Source organism: Phalangium opilio, unplaced genomic scaffold, assembly GCF_054372755.1.
Source record: "Phalangium opilio isolate 3A_F unplaced genomic scaffold, DU_Popi_V2 ptg000041l_1, whole genome shotgun sequence".
Taxonomy (NCBI): domain Eukaryota; kingdom Metazoa; phylum Arthropoda; class Arachnida; order Opiliones; family Phalangiidae; genus Phalangium; species Phalangium opilio.
This window is the reverse complement of record NW_028324165.1, coordinates 7077953-7097489: the sequence shown is the minus strand read 5'-3', so window position 1 is coordinate 7097489 and position 19537 is coordinate 7077953. Positions and strand designations below refer to the sequence as shown.

At 40.5% G+C, this 19537-nt stretch overlaps 2 protein-coding genes and 1 long non-coding RNA gene across 3 annotated transcripts; all 3 read right to left on the bottom strand.

Annotated features, from left to right (window-relative positions):
- Positions 1 to 352: 352 nt before the first annotated feature.
- LOC149679691 (NFX1-type zinc finger-containing protein 1-like) lies at positions 353 to 7792 on the bottom strand. The gene is made up of 3 exons (XM_089835697.1): positions 7639 to 7792; positions 5609 to 5690; positions 353 to 5219 (listed from the first exon to the last, which is right to left on the bottom strand). Exon 3 carries the CDS (start codon positions 5183 to 5185, stop codon positions 353 to 355), a length of 4833 nt encoding a protein of 1610 aa, XP_089691823.1. The 5' UTR covers positions 5186 to 5219; positions 5609 to 5690; positions 7639 to 7792.
- A 1378-nt stretch (positions 7793 to 9170) lies between these two features.
- On the bottom strand, positions 9171 to 14873 carry LOC149679690 (NFX1-type zinc finger-containing protein 1-like). Its single transcript, XM_089835696.1, has one exon. The coding sequence runs from the start codon at positions 14871 to 14873 to the stop codon at positions 9171 to 9173; it is 5703 nt and encodes a 1900-aa protein (XP_089691822.1).
- Positions 14874 to 15167: 294 nt separating this feature from the next.
- On the bottom strand, positions 15168 to 18174 carry LOC149679689 (uncharacterized). Its single transcript, XR_016365932.1, has 3 exons — positions 17463 to 18174; positions 15893 to 15974; positions 15168 to 15481 (listed from the first exon to the last, which is right to left on the bottom strand). It is a non-coding gene; the product is annotated as an uncharacterized LOC149679689 (long non-coding RNA).
- Positions 18175 to 19537: the final 1363 nt, after the last annotated feature.

Here is a 19537-nt window from a genome sequence, read left to right as displayed (position 1 = left end):
CCATATCTCAATTAAAACTAGTTCTTTAGTATGACATAAGCAGACATGGAGATACCATAAAATCATACAGAGAATAGCATTACAGGACGGTGTAGAAAGAGTCTACTGAACCTATATAAATCATCCACTAAATGTATACAATATCCTACAATACCACTATGGGCACTACATACCTTTACCATCGCCAAGTCACGTCAGATCAATACACTAAAATATAAATTCAAATTTCGCGCCATCACCTTAATAATCAACTAAATCTCCCGCCACAACTAGGGGGGGCGTTACAAATCAAATTTACCGCCAACAATATCACGTGACGTCATCAATTTCACCCCCCCCTGCAATCCCCCCCCTACCCTCCGGCGCACCACCGCCTACAGAGAAGAACGAAGAGTGGGAGGTAATAAACCCCCTCCTCCTCACAGGACCACCGTATACCGAGAATCTCATCGGTATACGGTGGTCTATACTCTCTTTTGTGTCCGCATTTTAGTTCAGTGTTGCAGGTTTCAGGACAATTTTCCAGCAAAAACGCCTCGTCTTTCGATTGGTAACAAAGGCACTTCGTTAAGTGACCGCAAGGTAGTGACACCTCAACTCGTACTTTACATTTCCTTCGGCAATAGTCTCCGCATAATAGGCCGCATTTGTGTCCACATTCAAGGATTTTATTACATTGCTCGCGACAACGTTTCTTGAGTTCATTTTCGTCTTTGGACAAGCAGCACGTGATGGTGATAGTGTGCTTACACGGTCCAATCACTTTTTGTTTTACTTGGCAACCACCACATATATCTACACATCGTTGAGGACAAGGGTGTCCACAGTCCAAAATTTCGGGACAAGGTGATTTGCATGAGAAAGTGGTTATGTCTGCGGAACATATTATATCAACTTCGTGTCCGCATCGAGGGAAAGTCTTTGTAACCGTTACTTGACACGGAGGGCATTCGTTGTAACATAATTCATTACAGTTATGTCCACATTCAAGTATTTTAGAACATGGATGTTTGCAAAGATAATTTTCAACATCAACGTGACATTCCATTTGAGATTCGTGCCCGCATTTTGGTACTGTCTTCGGTACCATGACCGTACAGAGACCGCAATTGTCTTGACATAGTTTGTTACATTTATGTCCATTGACGCAGGATCTCTCACAAGGCTTCAAACACTTTAATTCTTCGTGATCTCTGTTCAATGGGTGACACTTCTTAGGACATACGTGTCCACACTCCATCCTGTAGTCGCATGGCAAATGGCAACCTCCGTCGGGGACTTGGGTAAAATTTAACGGGGTCTCGGCTTCGATTGAGGTTTTGTGTACTTGGCATCGCAAATCCAAACTAGGACCAATGGCTGACATCTTAACAAGCTCATTGGTGATGTTGGTCCACAGAACACTTTCTTGCGCAAACAGATCGAAATTGCCGATACAAAAAAGTGCTTTCTTGGCTCTCGATAGCGCGACGCATACTCTATTCTCCGTTTTAAGAAATCCAATACTATTCTGATCGTTGCTTCGAACGAATGACAGCAAAATAATATCATTTTCTTCGCCTTGGAAGTTATCAACAACCGTCGCTTTGACGTCTTGGAGTTTACCAGTCAAAAGTCGTTTGATTTCGAACAACTGCCCAACGTATGTAGTTAATATGGTTACTTGCGATGGCATATAGCCTTGGAGTAAAATATACTTGCATAACGCAACGATATACTGGGATTCGTGTAAATTGAGGCGCGTTGTTGTGTCGCGTTCTTGGAGTTCCTGTTGGTTATGGTTCACGAAGAATACGCTCTTACTGAAACCAACAACTTGCTCGTACTTTAGAACGGATTCGTGGTCTTCGAGATCTTGGTAAATGTGCGGCACGAGCAGTCTGGAAATCTCTGGTCGCATTCGATGTTGGATACCCAAACGGACAAAGGGTATGCCATTCTTGATAAGGCGTTCGAAGAGCGATATCTCCAAGTTGAACTTCTTGGCGAGTTCGTAGACAACCGGGTTGGGTCGCAACTGTTGATGGTCCCCAATGAGGATCAAATGCTGGGTGTGCTTACTAAGTGAAGTGACGATCTGAGCTTCGAGTACTTCAGCCGCTTCTTCAACGACGACGATTTTGGCCTTGATACTGCTGACCAAGTGGCGGTACTTGGCGGCGCCTGTTGTAGTCATGCCGACAACGCAGGCTGATTTCGCCAAACAAGCGTCTTCCTCCGCTCGCATCTCGCTTAGTGTAACCAATTTCTGTTCGTAAGCTTTCTTCAGATCCTCTGTTTCGAGTAATTTTTGTTTCACGAAAGTATTCAACCACGTTTTGTATAAACGCCACCTATCGTGATATTGTAAGCTCCAGATATTCCTTCGACTGATTTGACTTAACTCGTTACTCGTGAAAACTCTGGTCGATTTTAACTTTTCCGCTAAGTTATCGGTACCTTCATTAAGGCTCTCTCTGCCAGTTCGTTGTGAATTTTGAGTTCTGCAATTATACGCTCCCTGCAGCTCTGAGTGGTTAAAAATAACCTCTCTCTTTTTGTGATAAAAATCCGATTCCTCCATTCTTTGGTCAATGATATACTCAATGTCGTGCCCATCTTGATCCTCTGGCACTTGGCCATTATCATCCTGGTATTTACGTTTGGTACCTCTTCTATTTCTCAAGGATTGTTCCATTGCATTTTTGATTACAGATTCTTTCTTGGCCTTGGTTCGTGGCTCCGCACTTTCATTGCCAAACCTGAGCCATTCATTCATTACATTCCTGCTATTTATGGTCGAATCCTTAATGAAATACGGTACATCAAGTACGAAGTTATTGTAATGATGTTCTTCCATTACAGCCACTAAATCTTCTTCACTTAGAAGGCAAGAATCAGCCTTTCGAACGAGGCATTCGTTGAATTTAATTTGGTTCATTATTTTTCTAACTTCATCCCTGGTGGAATGGTGTTGAGAAGAAAGATGCCCGCCTCTTTTTCTATTACTGTTCACGGAATAGGGCCTGACTGCATCACTGCGACATTTTCCACCGACTCGAATCAGTTTGTTGGTTATCTTCAAAACACCCTCGAGGAATTGGTCCAATGCGTGATTAGTGTAGCAGACGATCAAGATGGGTGATAAGCTGTCCGGGTTCCATTGCTGGCTATTGTGCAGCAATGCTTTCATTATCTTTAGTCCAACATGCGTTTTGCCCGTTCCAGGAGGCCCCTGAATGATGGACAATTTCTGGGTGAGAGCGGACTTGAAGGCCAAGTACTGAGATTGATCCAACTTTAGTTCATCAGCAGAGGGCCATGTGTTCTCGTCGAAAAGTTTAACTTTCTTTTCGGCTTCACAATGGTGTTCCAGTTTTGGATCAGTTTCCTGGACTGCAGATTTAGTTAAAACGCTTTCATTTGTTTCGTTTACGTCAAGATCAGGAAAATTATCAGTCACTAAGTTTCCGAAACAGTAAACACTGTCATCGTGAAGGTACGCAGGCTTGTCAATCGTTTTGCGCAGCTCTACAATATGTTCCTTCATGGGAAAAGTGTCTTCGTCCACATTCTGTAATGCTGTCAAAACGTAACGACTGGCTTCGAAATAAGCTTCGGTTTCAACCATGGTGAAGATCAAAGTTTGTACATTCAATATTTTGACCTGATTCTCGAACTTAACGCCCACGACACCTTTGCGTAGTTGTTCAACGATGCGTTCCGAAACTGTACCAAAGTAAATAGATTTGAAATTGTCCGGAGTTAGACAGACTAAGGCTCCGTAGAGCAGACGTTTGCTGGTTTCCCAGGTGACATTACGAGTAGCTTCCGCGTCGAATGCGACGTAATGAGCTACTCCATCGTCTCCGAGTGTGGTTTCGATTATTCTTACACCCTCGTAGACTTTAATATCCATTACGCGTTTCTTGTTAGTTTGAAGTTTTTGATTTTCCAAGTACGTGGCGATGCCGTTTCTAAGTGGCCGAATGAAATCCTCCCTCAAGAGTCGAAATTGGACGTCAAGGTAATGGTTAACATCCAAGTACCTTCCTTCAACGATATTTGGTCGTAAAAACGGTCTGACGTTGTTAACCAAGTCTTGGAGTTCCGGGAAAATTGGTATGGTTCGAAAATCATTGGGTACTCGGTCAATGTCCTTACGATTCATGTTATGTACAACGTTATAACTGTCCAACAAACTGTTCATTTTGAGTTCCATTTCTTCGAGACGTTTTAACATGTCCTGTCCACGTTTCTGAGCGTCAGTTAGCCGAGTTATCGTGATTCTAGCAAATGGAATCAAGGTTTGCGTTGTTTGTAGCGATGCCTCAGGTTGAAATTTTTGCAAGGCTTCAATGAGATCCAAGATGTAGTACATTGACTGCAATTTGAAAGTGTCCAACGGGGTGCTTTGAGCTTCCAGTAAGTATTTGGGCAGTTTTACGGTGAAGAACGTTTCGCATTCTTTAAGTACATCGCCTAAGAAATTCTTCAACGATTCCTTGTGATCGCAATGGGACGCTAGCGATAAGACGTGCAAACACATTGCGAATTTATCTTTAGAAATTTCAGAGTCAATAAGACTTAATTTGAAACCACTGCGACGCGTTTGAATGGTAAAAATAACTTCATTGGGTGGTTTTAACTGTAAGTCCTGCAAGTTTTTGTAGCCCATTGGGTACTTGCGATCATTCGTATCGCTATTAGTGATGTTTACATGAGAATGGCTTACAAAATTGTTTGATCTGATTATTGTCGTTTCTGGTAGTTCTTTGGGTCTGGCCCCACCGAAACTGTGTGACTGGTTACCGCGTTCCTTTGAGACATTGTGATTTATCAGATACCTTTGAGTCTCTTGCGAGTGTCTCGGTAATGGTAGGGCTTTGGATTTGGCATTATTTAAATGGCCTTTCGAATACCATGCTTGGTGGTCTGATTCGAAATTCCGCTTCTTTCGACTAATCGCGTTCTGAGGTAGAACTTTAGACTTGGCAACTTTTAAGTGGCGTCTCCAACACTGGGATTTCAAACTCCGGTTCGCTCGACTAGTTCGTTCCTCTTGATACTGTTGCAACTCTCTCGGGAACTGTTTCGCTTTTTGTGACTGAACTTCGAATATAGCTGTTTGAAAAACTCTTGCTCCCCGGTTACTATCACGTTTGAGTACTGGACGCAGTGATTGGTTATCAATTTGATTGGACATTTTCGGTTGCGTTGAAATTTTGACAGCTGCTAAACTATGAATTGGAAATACTTCGTGATTGTGAATTAAGTATATAAAACTACAGATATTTATTTGTCCTCATGAGATTAAGAATTCTTCATATCGCGAGCTAGCTCAAGAAAATTTCCCCTTCCTAAACCTTATTTAGGGTATTGGTGTTTACAGTTACCTGCGATTGTTCAGAGTTGGGATCCCCTAAGGGGCTTGGTAAAATAGGATATTGTGCAAAATTTAACAGAGTTAAAAGGCTGAAAACATAGTGAATTGTGGCTAAAGAATCAAATTTCATGTCCTGAAAGTTTCAGGTGTCTAACATTAGCGCCACGGAAGTTATTCAAAGATTTGTAAAACGTGTTCACAGTTACTGTCCAGTACCAACCCTTCAAAGTTAAAGTTACCTACCTTCAATCAATCCATCCGCTTCAATAAAATTCTTTGGCTTCGCATTTCAGCATTTAATTGAAAATTGTTCTTTGAAACAAACCTATCAGAAACAAATCCGCAACCCTTAGGGATACATTTACTCTAAAGAGGTAAACATAGAAGCAACACAGGGAATCTTTATGATGTCGCGATGTTGGAGGGCCTCCTTAATTATTGAAGTCAAAATTTCACAAGCGTCGTGAGTTACCTAGAATACTCCTCCACACCTCAAAGTGTCAGGTTGGAGAAGGGGAGATGAGTATTCCTTGTGTCGCTTGCATTTATTTTATTGTAATATTTTTTTTTTAAATGAGTCATACATTTCAACTTATAGAGAGGTTATGTATAAAGTTAGTAGGCCTAATAACAAATACAAATACTATTTTCAAAAATCGGGGAGTAAAATAGAGTCTGGTGTTTAACCACCTGGTTTTGAAGCATGATTGGTATGTTGAAAACAAACACGTTAGATATGGCTTCAAACAAAGGGACTTTGGGGGACTAGTAACTTTGAAGCCCCATCTAACATCTTTTGATGCGCACACACCCCTGAGGGTCTATTAGGAATTAAAATAATATTGACGTTGATATTCAAAATAAATAATACAATCTGAATGGAGTCGAACTTTCAAAGGCAGGAAGAAGTGGCCCCATCATTTTACCAACTATAAATTACATTGACACCTTTTGAAAGAACATGACCAATGGATTCATGAATTTGTTCGTGTACATGAATAAAGATTCTTACAGTATAGCTCTGATGCCCTCACGGTTTATAGCCCTGATGCCCTCACGGTCTATAGCCCTGATGCCCTCACAGACTATAGCCCTGATGCCCTCACGGTCTATAGCCCTGATGCCCTCACGGTCTATAGCCCTGATGCCCTCACGGTCTATAGCCCTGATGCCCTCACGGTTTATAGCCCTGATGCCCTCACGGTCTATAGCCTTAATGCCCTAACGGTTTATAGCCTTAATGCCCTCGCGGTTTAGAGCCCTATTGCCCTCGCGGTCTATAGCCCTGATGCCCTCGCGGTCTATAGCCCTGATGACCTCGCGGTCTATAGCCCCTGATGACCTCGCGGTCTATAGCCCTGATGCCCTCACGGTCTATAGCCCTGATGCCCTCGCTGTCTATAGCCCTGATGCCCTCACAGACTATAGCCCTGATGCCCTCACGGTCTATAGCCCTGATGCCCTCACGGTCTATAGCCCTGATGCCCTCACGGTCTATAGCCCTGATGCCCTCACGGTTTATAGCCCTGATGCCCTCACGGTCTATAGCCCTGATGCCCTCACGGTCTATAGCCTTAATGCCCTAACGGTTTATAGCCTTAATGCCCTCGCGGTTTAGAGCCCTATTGCCCTCACGGTCTATAGACCCTAATGCCCTCACGGTCTATAGACCCAAATGCCCTCACTGTCAAAACGATTGAGGTAAGCCTTAATGCAGCATATGCCAATCAAGAGGTATGACATGGCGAAGTCAAAGCTCAATGAGGTGTTATGACAAAAGTACACTACAATCTGGGGTCATTCTTTTTTTGACAGTAACAGCAATAGGTTCTACATTCATGGGTCTATAGTATGAGTCTTTTTGAAACTCAACAAAATAAATTACTACGTTTATATAACTAACGATTGTACTATAAATAATTCCTTCTAAAGCTGCGAGTAAAGCTGGCCATTATTTGCAATCATAGAAAACATATGAGCGGCTAAATGTGCGCCTGTTTTTGTTATTATCCAGTTTTTTCAGCTAAATAGACCTCCCCCTTTTCCAAAAAAATTACCAAATTGGGTATGTTTATACCCCTGAGTATTAGTACCTATTCCAAATTATTGCTAAATAGCTTGATATTATAATTTTTTTCAACCCCTAAAAAGAGGCGCATTTTTAGCCATTCGTGAAAACATAAAAGCAATCTGCGCTTCATTCAACGCGCGGCCCGTGGGTGGTGCAAGGCATAAGTAATTTCATTACAAAAAAGATTTTCAGAAAAACTTACGTGTTTTTAGAACTTTGATCATTTTCGTAAAAACAAGAGTTAATCACTTTTAGTTTACACTCATTTTAATGTTCCGATGTTTGTCTTAATCAGCGGTTATTAATTTTTTCTTTTTACTTTGCGCTAAGCAGTTACAAGTTACAACATGCGAGGTTTTTTAGTTTTAGTTTGGTTTTAGAATTTCTTAACCAGGAATGGACATAAGTAAATATTGATTTTGTCCGGTTGTCCCCCTCTTAAAGGTGATTCGAAACGAAATAATATGCATTAAACATGGTCTAAAAATGATCTCAGAACTTTTAAAGCTTATTAGACAACAATCAAGGTTATCGTACAAGTGTCCAGTGACCCTTAATTTTCATAAAGGTTATATGGAGTCCTGTGATTTGTACTTATTTCCGTCCCTGTAGACAACTGTCGTTTCGGGAATAGATTAATAGATGGCAGGAAAGTTCGTGCATATCAGGGATAGTGAACTCAGCATCGTAACTCTCACAATGTAGATCGTGCACGCAGGTGCACGCCACGCCCTTACCTTCGGTAGGCGATTGCTAAGTGCTGCCGCCTAGCGCGAAGTATGAGAACTAGCTTCTATTTTTTAGATAGAGGGGGCGTCCTTTACAGTTTCGTACTGTGCGAACCTACCTAACCGCTGAGGATGCTGGGAGGACTACGGATGTTGTAGGTGGGGGTACAGAGGCAACGTTATAGGTATGGGGGTTTCATCTCCCCTTCAAGCCAGAGTTATTAATTATTTCGATTCGTGAGATGTGCTGGGTGTAGTAGCTTTTATGCCGATTTCAGGCTATGGTATTTAAAAATCTAAGGATTTTATTAAACGTGGAAACCTAAATCTTCGGCGACCAGTCTAGATGCTTCTCTTAAGGCGTTAGTATTATGCAGGATTAATTGGTACTGGATTTGAAGGCGCTAATAAATTAATTCCATGAATAGTTGCATTAAATTGAAGTAAAAATAATATTTACTAACACAGAAGCATTTTAATTAAAGTTTATTGAAAATATTTAAAACACAACCAATATACTTTTGGCTTACATGACAATAAAACAAATATGGGTACTTGGTATTCAAACAATCAGTTTTTAAAGTTACAACTAAACAATAAGGACTCATATTTTTTTTTTTTTTTTTTTTTTCAAATTAATTCTTAACCAAAGCTTTGATTCACAAAATCAAGTAACACGTTTCGGAAAACATGGAAAAATTTCGATTCTCTGGTACTCAAAAATATTTTATCAAACAGTAAATTATAAAAAATTTAATCACCTAATGTTAACTACTTTTAAGTTTACTTAAGTTACTTTTAAGTATTGAAAAAATAATACATGACATTGGTTTTAAAACGTAACATAACTTTGTTAACGTTAACCGTGACAAAAAATTGTAATATGAAGAAAATATGAAATGTTTTAAGATATCAAGAAAAAAAAATATTTTAAAAAAAATGGACAAAAGTTGCCTATTTCAATACCAGGACACCCTCTTGGCAATCATGGTAGTCAAGAAATGGTCTAGTAGCGTCTGTAGTTTGGTCTGCGCGAATGATTTGGCATAATTATACCAGAAAAGGCAGTATTACGATTGATACCACCAACAGCAAGTGGTCTATTATCATCCCTCAATCTGTGACTTTGTCCACCAATGGTAGATTTGCATTCGTTACATGTTCCTTCTTCCATGGGTCTTCCGCATTCGGTGATGCAATAAACGTGTCCATTTGGGCAGGAATACCAATGACCTTGTACGGTACCCATGGCCTTTACCACTTGCAATGTCTCTTCTTGACTTACATCCAAATACCTGGGACCAATTAGCTTCTTCAGTTCTTCTGTCCAGGAATTAAGAATTTCGAAATCTGACTCAGTCATCGCTTTGCAAGATGTCAATTTTGTGATAATTTGGGAAAATATTTCCTTTCCTCGCTCGATGGAAATGTCAGTAAGGTTAAATCCCTTCGCGATTTTTGTAATCCATTGCAGGCGTCTTGTTTCGATGCTTACGTCATTTAAAAATTGAATCGTTTGACGGTTGTGACTGACGTTCGCAATCTTCGATATAATTTTCTCACGAGAAATTCTAACATATTCTTTAGTTGACTTTCGCTCCCCATCTTCCTTAACGAGATAACGAGGATTATCTGGAATTTTGTCCAATTCCTCGAAAATGGCGAAGTTGTTTTGAATTGTAACCAGAATATTACGCGACAGTACGCGTTTGCCTGAAAGACGTTTCCTTGTAAATTCGAGTGTGTTTCTGCTGATATACTCCGAATAAATAAAATCCCCGGATTTGGACGCTAACTGCCTCTGCAACTCTCTGTTTTCCTTGAGTTTTCCAAAGGACTTTTCTTTAACCAATTCGATTAGGGACAAACTCTTATTGACTTCCTTTCCGAATCTAAGATTCCTTCTAATCGGAGTTTTGCATTTCGGACACGAGATGGCTTTTATCGCTCCGCCGGTTTGTTCCTGGACCCATTTCGTTAAGCCTTGGATCTCTAATACATGGTGGCAATCTTCTAATTGCAGAAATCTCGCGTCGGGTTCGTCTTCGTTGCCAAAGAAAACGGCTTGCAATTCTTCTTTGTCGCATATACGGCACAGTTTAGGGCAAGGCTCCCCGCATAGACCGACACAAGGATGGCGACATCTTCTAAGGCGTTTGTTGCAAGGATGATCGCAAGGTGGTCTGTCACAAGGCTCGCTGCACAGTTTACCGCATTTGAAGTGCTCGCATTTCCAACTGCATTGCTCGAGACACGGAGAGCAAGGGTATCCGCATAGTTGAGGACATCTGCTATGAGGACATCGATTTTCGCAAGGTCTACCGCAAGGCGGACAGCTATTCGAGCACCAAGACTTGCACGGATGGCCGCATACCTGTAATTTCTGGCATTTCATTTCGCAAACGACGTGCAATCTCCCTTGGAAGCATTTAGCGCAAGTACCACTACATTTGTGTCCGCATTTTAGTTCAGTGTTGCAGGTTTCAGGACAATTTTCCAGCAAAAACGTCTCGTCTTTCGATTGGTAACAAAGACATTTTGTTATGTGACCGCAAGGTACTGACACCTCAACTCGTACTTTACATTTCCTTCGGCAATAGTCTCCGCATAATAGGCCGCATTTGTGTCCGCATTCAAGAAATTTCTTACATTCCTCGCGACAATGTTTCTTGAGTTCATTTTCGTCTTTGGACAAGCAGCACGTGATGGTGATAGTGTGCTTGCACGGTCCAATCACTTTTTGTTTTACTTGGCAACCACCACATATATCTACACATCGTTGAGGACAAGGGTGTCCACAGTCCAAAATTTTTGGACAAGGTGTAAGGCATTGGAAAGTGGTTACGTCGGCGGAACATATTATATCGACTTCGTGTCCGCATCGAGGTAAAGTCTTTGTAACCGTTACTTGACAAGGGGGGCATTCGTTGTAACATAGTTTAGAACATTTATGACCACATTCAAGTAGTTTAGGACAAGGGTGCTTGCAACGAAATTTTTCAACATCAACGTGACAACTCATGCGAGATTCGTGACCGCATTTTGGTACTGTCTTCGATACCAAGACCATACAGTCACCACAATCGTCATGACATAGTTTGTTACATTTATGTCCATTGACGCAGAATCTCTCGCAAGGCTTCGGACACTCTACTTCTTCGTGCTCTCTGTCCAATGGGTGACACTTCTTAGGACATACGTGTCCACACTCCATCCTGTAGTCGCACGGCAAAGGGCAACCTCCGTCAGGGACTTGGTTAAAATTGAACAGGCTCTCGGCTTCGATTGAGGTTTTGTGTACTTGGCATCGCAAATCCAAACTAGGACCAATGGCGGACATCTTAACAAGCTCATTGGTGATCTTGGTCCATAGAACACTTTCTTGCGCAAACAGATTGAAATTGCCGATACAAAACAGAGCCATCTTGGCTCTGGATAATGCGACGCATACTCTGTTCTCCGTTTTAAGAAATCCGATACTATTCTGGTCGTTGCTTCGAACGAATGACAGCAAAATAATATCATTTTCTTCGCCTTGGAAGTTATCAACAACCGTCGCTTTGACATCTTGGAGTTTACCAGTCAAAAGTCTTTTGATTTCGAATAACTGACCAGTGTATGTAGTTAATATGGTTACTTGCGATGGCATATAGCCTTGGAGTAAAATATACTTGCATAATGCAACGATATACTGGGATTCGTGCAAATTGAGGCGAGTTGTTGTATCGCGTTCTTGGAGTTCCTGTTGGTTATGGCTCACGAAGAATACGCTCTTATTGAAACCAAGCACTTGGTCGTACTTTAGAACGGATTCGTGGTCTTCGAGATCTTGGTAAATATGCGGCACGAGCAGCCTGGAAATCTCTGGTCGCATTCGATGTTGGATACCCAAACGGACAAAGGGAATACCATTCTTGATAAGGCGTTCAAAGAGCGATATCTCCAAGTTGAACTTCTTGGCTAGTTCGTAGACAGTCGGGTTGGGTCGCAACTGTTGATGGTCCCCAATGAGGATCAAATGTTGGGTGTGCTTACTAAGTGAAGTGACGATCTGAGCTTCGAGGACTTCAGCCGCTTCTTCAACGACGACGATTTTGGCCTTGATACTGCTGACCAAGTGGCGGTACTTGGCGGCGCCCGATGTAGTCATGCCGATAACGTAGGCGGATTTCGCCAAGGCAGCGTCTTCCTCCGCTCTCATCTCGCTTAGTGTAACCAGTTTCTGTTCGTACTCTTTCTTGAGATCCTCTATTTCGAGTAATTTTTGTTTCATGAAAGTATTCAACCACGTTTTGTATAAACGCCACCTATCGTGATATTGTAAGCTCCAGATATTTCTTCGACTGATATGTCTTAACTCGTTACTCGTGAAAACTCTGGTCGATTTTAACCTTTTCGCTAAGTTATCGGCACCTTCGTTAAGACTCTCATGGCCAGTTCGTTTTGAATTCTGAGTTCTCCAGTTATATTCTTCCTGAAGTTCTGATTGGTTAAAAATGACCTCTCTCTTTTTGTGATAGAAATCCGATTCCTCCATTCTCTGTTCAATAATATACTCAATGTCGTGCCCATTTTGATCGTCTGGTACTTGGCCATTCTCATCCTGGTCTGAACGTTTGGTAACTTTTACATTTCTCCAGGGCTGATCCGTTGGATTTTTGTCCACCGATTCTTCCTGGGCCTTGGTACGTGACTTTGCACTTTCATTGTCAAACCCAAGCCATTCATTCATTACGTTCCTGCTTTTAACAGTCGAGTCCTTAATGAAATGCGGTGCTTCTACTACGAAGTTATTGTAATGATGTTCTTCCATTACAGCCACTAAATTTTCTTCAGTTAGAAGGCAAGAGTCAGCCGTTCGAACGAGTCTTTCGTTGGATTTAATTTTATCCATTATTTTTTTAACTTCATCCCTGGTGGAACGGAATTGCGAAGAAAGTAACCCGCGGTTATTTCTAAGGTCGTTCATGGAGTATGGCTTGATTGTATCACTGCGGGATTTACCACCGACTCGAATCAGTTTGTTGGTTATCTTCAAAACACCCTCGAGGAATTGGTCCAACGCGTGATTTGTGTAGCAGACAATCAAGATTGGAGATGAACACTTCTCGTTCCATTGGTCTTTATTGTGCAGAAATGCCTTCATTATCTTTAGTCCAACATGTGTTTTTCCCGTTCCAGGAGGTCCCTGAATGATGGACAATTTCTGAGTGAGAGCGGACTTGAAGGCCAAGTACTGAGATGGATCCAACTTCAGTTCTTCAGCAGAAGGCCATGTGTTCTCATCGAAAAGTTGAACTTTCTTTTCGGTTTTGCAATGGGGTTCCAGTTTTGGTTCAGTTTTCTTGACATGAGTTCTAGCTAACTTCGCCATCAATATCTCTTTTTTTCTCTGATGTTCACTTTTTTCTGTATCAAGATAGGGATCTGGGTTTTCAGTTTGAGCCATTGCATCCATTTGTTGTGTGACAAGATCAGGAATAGTCGCATCAAAAAAGTTACCGAAACAATAAACACTGTCATCGTGAAGATATGCAGGCTTGTCAATCGTTTTGCGGAGCTCTACAATATGCTCTTTCATGGGAAAAGTGTCTTCGTCCACATTCTGCAATGCTGTCAAAACGTAACGACTGGCTTCGAAATAAGCTTCGGTTTCAACCATGGTGAAGATCAAAGTTTGTACATTCAAAATTTTGACCTGATCCTCGAACTTAACTCCCAGGACACCTTGACGTAGTTGTTCATCGACACGTTCCGAAACTGTACCAAAGAAAATAGATTTGAAATTGTCCGGAGTTAGACAGACTAAGGCTCCGTAGAGCAGACGTTTACTGGTTTCCCAGGTGACATTACGAGTAGCTTCCGCTTCGAATGCGACGTAATGAGCTATTCCATCGTCTCCGAGTGTAGTTTCGATTATTCTTACACCCTCGTAGACTTTGATATCCATGACGCGTTTCTTGTTAGTTTGAAGTTTTTGATTTTCCAAGAACGTAGCGATGCCGTTTCTAAGTGGCCGAATGAAATCCTCCCTCAAGAGTCGAAATTGGACGTCAAGATATTGGTTAACATCCAAGTACCTTCCTTCGACGATATTTGGTCGTAAAAACGGTCTGACGTTGTTAACCAAGTCTTGGAGTTCCGGGAAAATTGGTATGGTTCGAAAATCATTGGGTACTTGGTCTATGTCCTTGCGATTCATGTTATGTACAACGTTGTAACTGTCCAATAAACTGTTCATTTTGACTTCCATTTCTTCAACACGCTTTAACATGTCTTGTCCGCGTTTCTGAGCGTCAGTTAGCCGAGTAATCGTGATTCTGGCAAATGGAATCAAGGTTTGCGTTGCTTGTAGCGATAGCTCAGGTTGAAACTTTTGCAACGCTTCAATAAGATCCATGATGTAATGCATTGACTGCAATCTGAAAGCGTCCGTCGGGTTGCTTTGAGATTCCAGTAAGTATCTTGGCAGCTTTACGGTGAAGAACGTTTCGCATTCTTTAAGTACATCGCCTAAGAAATTCTTCAACGATTCACGGTGGTCGCAATGGGACGTTAGCGATAAGACGTGCAAACACATTGAGAATTTTTCTTTAGAAATTTCAGAATCATTAAGACTTAATTTGAAACCACTGCGGCGCGTTTGAATGGTAAAAATAACTTCATTGGGTGTTTTTAACTGCAAGTCCTGTAAGTTTTTGTAGCCCATTGGGTACTTGCGATCACTGGAGTCACTATTAGAGTACTTAGCAACGTTTTTAAATTCAGGTCCACAGTTATTGAATGTTTTGGGTCTGGCCCCACCGAAACTTTGTGACCGATTGCCATTTTCCTTTGAGACATTGTGATTTATTGGATATGTTTGAATCACTCGCGTCTGGGTTGGTAACTGTCTCTCTTTTTGTCGTTGAACTTTGGGGTTGACAGCGTCTAATTGGAGTTTTGAACGCTGTGGCTGGTTATTTGATTCCAACTTACGGTTTGTTCGACTGACTGTTTTCTGTGTCGCTTTTTGTGGTAGAACTTTGGGACTGGCAACATTTAACTGGACTTTTGAACGCTGTGATTGGCTGTTTGATTCCAAATTCCTGTTTTTGCGACTGGTAGGTTTCTTTTGACTATGTTGCGACTCGCTGGGGAACTTTTTCGAATTTTGTGAAGGGACTTCAGGCAAAGATGCTGAATCACGTCTTGGACTGTGGTTACTATCACTGTAGAGTATTGGAGGTAGTGATCGGTTATTTGTGTCCTTTGTATCATTTTGATTGGACGATTTCGGTTGTGATTCCATGGTTCGATATTTTGATGACTGCTAAACTATGAATTGGAAATACTTCGTGATTGTCAAATGTGAATTAAGTATATAAAATTACAGATATTTATTTGCCCTGCTCATGCGATCAAAGGTGGAATTCATAAACGTTGTCGTGACGCAATTTAGTACAGGCGAAGGCATGGCGTCGTGCGCATACGCCCTGCCTTCGCCTGTATACTAAATTGCGTTGCGTCCGACGTTTATGAATTCCACGTTAAACCTTCAAATCGCGAGGTCAAGAAACCTTCCTTTCAAAGATACTTTATAACACGACAATAATGAATTTCAAAGCTAATTTCGCAAACATACCGGCGATAAACTTCCAATGTAAAGTAAGCAAATCAATTATTATTTTAAAATTATCTTCATATAAACACTACTTGTTAGACGACATAGCTGTTTAAATTTCCTACCTTCAATCAATCCACCCGCTTGAATACAATTCTTTGGCTTCGCATTTCAGCATTTAATTGGAATTTGATCTTTGAAACAAACCTATCAGAAACAAATCCGCAACCCTTACTCTAAAAAGGTAAGCATAGAAGCAACACTGGGAATCTTTATGATGCCGCGATGTTTGAGGACCTTTTAAAATACCAGAAGTTCATAAGATATGTTCCATAAGTTTGTCACGGGTTACAAACTAGGTCATAGATTCAGGGTAAAGCGGCACCTGGTGAGGCGCTGTCAAAGGCTTAGTAATGCAGACTAAATAGGAAGATGGACTGCAAAACCGAGCGTAGACAATCAATTCTCGCTTGTCGTTCTAGAACTACCTCTCAGTACGCTTCTACCATTACGAAGTATAAGTAGTGTTATACTTATGGAACATATCTTATAAACTTATGATCATAGCTCCTTATTAATAGAGCTATCTCAGAGGCTTTTGTGTGACGTCACCCATGCTATTTGCCCATAGAAACAAAGTGGTACCAAACATGGCCGCCCTGTCAAAGCTAAGCCCGTGACGTTTTACCAAGGCACTGACATCACAAATGAGATAGCTCTATTTCCCAAGCGCCGCGAGTTTCCTAGAATACTCGCCCACATTTCGAAGCGTCATTTTGGAGAAAGGGACATAAGGATTCTCTGTGCCGCTTGCATTTTTTTTTTCATTATAATTATATACATTTAAATTTTTCTTTAATGAATCATAAATTTCCCGGTATAGAAGTTCCATAGTATAATTAGAAATAACAGATAGAAATGGAGGCGTTTCAAAAGTCGGGATTAAAAAAGAGTCCACCTTGTTTTCTTAAGACGAAACATTGATTGGTATGTGTACAACAAAGACGTTAGATATGGCTACAAACAAATGGACCAAATCATTTTACCAAGCTATGAATTACATTGACAGCATTAGAATAGAGCTATCTCAGCTGAGACGTCAGCTCCTAGGTAAAACGTCCCGGGTTTAGGTTTGGCAGTGGGCGGCCATGTTTGGTACCGCTTTGGTTCTATGGGCAAATAGCATGGGCACACTAAGACTTCTGAGACAGCTCAATAAACGTGACAAGCAAAATTTCGTCTTTTATATTAATGGAACCATGATTTATTCACGTTCATGTTCATGAATAACGACCCTTACACGCCCTAATACCCTCACTGTCAAAAAGAGGTAGGCCTTAATACAGCATCCGTCAGTTAAGAGGTATGACGTGGTTACGTCAAAGATCAACGAGGCGTTATTATCACAAAGACGCACTCAGTAAAGGCAATGGTACTATTTAGTCGCTATATTCATGGGTCTAAAGTATGAATTCATTATGAATCTCAACAAAATTAATTTTTACCTTAATATCTAACTAACGATTCGCCTACAAATAATCCATACACCCTACTAGCGAACAAATATAGGCGAAAAGCTGACCATTATTTACAATCATAGAAAACATAAAGGTGATCTGCGCTTCAGCATGGCTTCAGTCAACGCGTGGCCGGGTGATGCAAGGCTTAACTAATTGTATTTTCTGAAAAACTTACGTGTTTTTTGAACGTTGATAATTTTCGTAAAATCAAGGGTTAATTACATTTAGTTTACACTAATTTTAATGTTCCGATTTTTGTCTCACTCAGCGGTTATTAATTTTCTTTTCTAGCGCTTCGCACTACGCAGTTACAGCCATGATCCATGGAGCAAGCACGTGCGAGGTCTTTTTAGTTTTATTTTGGTTTTCGAATTTCTTGACCAGGAATGGACATAAGTAAATATTGATTTTGTCCCTCTCTTAGTATTAAATTTTATGGGACAAGAAATAATACGCATTAAACATGGTTAAAAATAATCAAGGAAGTTTAATTTTCCAATCTTCAAACTTTGACAAAGGTTTCTGTGACCCTCAAGTTTCATAATGGTTACAGGGATTCCTGTGATCTTGAAGGAGAGAGGGATGCGTAGAAAACTCCGTACGTATAACGTTGCAGTCTGTACCCCCACCTAGAGAAACTAAGTTCTCCCACAATGCTCTGCCTTTCGGTATAGGGAGCTAACAGTTCTGAGCCTGAAACGTCACACCCTTCTATCTCTTACTGGAGTTTCATCCCCCCTAACGGTTGGAAACAGTATTCTACGCGCAAAAATGCCAACCAGAGAGGGGCTGCGTGACGTCAGACTATCGCTTCCCCCTAGCCAGTTGTTAGCTCCCTATTGTCGTACCATGGACCAACCACTATTGCTTAATTCGTCCATGGTCGTACGGTACGGAATTAGTTGATAAACTCAATTTAATCCGGATATTAGCCTTGACAGAACAAATCTCCACAAATGCATGCGGAAGTAAATTAAGTAATCTCGTAATTCGGAAATAATCCCTCCTCCCCCCACCCTTTGAATCCCTTGTGTCGAAGCAGTGCTGCCAAAACAATTGTTTCCCAAGAAGAATGGTACAGTAAATAACTCGAATTAGAAATGCGAGAAGGATAAGAATGGAAAGGGTTAATCAAATAAGAAAACAATACTTATTATCCAATTTGAATCGGAAATTATTTAAGAAAAATAAATTCAATTAAGAACAACATAGGTATTAGGGAAGGGTTATTTTATTTACGGTATTTTACTTAATATATTCATGATATAGGATTGATTTGACGGATGTTTACTAGTATTTTTAAGGTAAACGTTTATTAAAGGGGTATAATTTAGTGTTTAATATCGACAATGGTGCTAAATCAAGAATGGCTCTATTTAAAGCTAGGGGTGGAAAGTTACTTGTTGTTCAATATTTTAACTTTCTTGAATTTAGTAAACCTGATTGCTAATGGAATGACTTAATTAAATTTATTGCTTCATTATATTTCTAAACTATGTTTATTTATTAGTTGAAAACAGATTTATTTTGCTGGTTTAAATTGTGTCCCGCTGCAAATAAAATGTAGGCTTAATTCTAAATAGGTAGAAATAATAATGACTTTGATTTCAATTGAAATACTAAAATGTTTTATTTGGGGATAAAATCAGATAAAAAATTTACAAGACAAGATAATAAAAAAAATTAAATGCAAGTTAAAAAAAATTAATTTGTATTTCAAAATGGTGAAACATTTTTTGTCAGAAATAAATTTAAAAATGAAAAAAAAAAAATTATATACACAATACATACATAAAAAAAATTCAAGTAAAAATATAAAAATCGTATTAAAAAATACTCGTACTATTGTTTTTTAACCGAATTCACTAACACATTAACGCGGAAGTATTTTAATTTTTTTCGGAAGTAGCGGGATTTTTTTTCACATACCGTATAAAAAACTGGTATTTTTCTTCGGGTCCAGTTAAAGGTTCCAAATCAGGATCGGACAATCGTCCCAGCGAAATGAATTGTCCGTCGACTCTCTGCAAGATTTTTGCACCGCACGAACCAATACCCGAAAGTAATGCAACGACTAAGTCTTCTTGAGCCGCGCAAACTGAAGTCCTTTCGTAATAATGACGTTCATTATTTAACGAACGCGTTACCAATCCAGGGTAAGTCAGGTACTTCCCCTCATCTTCAAAAAGAACGATGTTCTCGCCAGCCTTTACCATATTGGGGTTTTCATTAAAGGTTGCACTCGCGGCG

Bases quoted from the DNA above. Each gene is read 5' to 3' on its own strand.
- LOC149679691 (XM_089835697.1), bottom strand. From the start codon at position 5,185: ATGTCCAATCAAATTGATAACCAATCACTGCGTCCAGTACTCAAACGT.
- LOC149679690 (XM_089835696.1), bottom strand. From the start codon at position 14,873: ATGGGCTACAAAAACTTACAGGACTTGCAGTTAAAAACACCCAATGAA.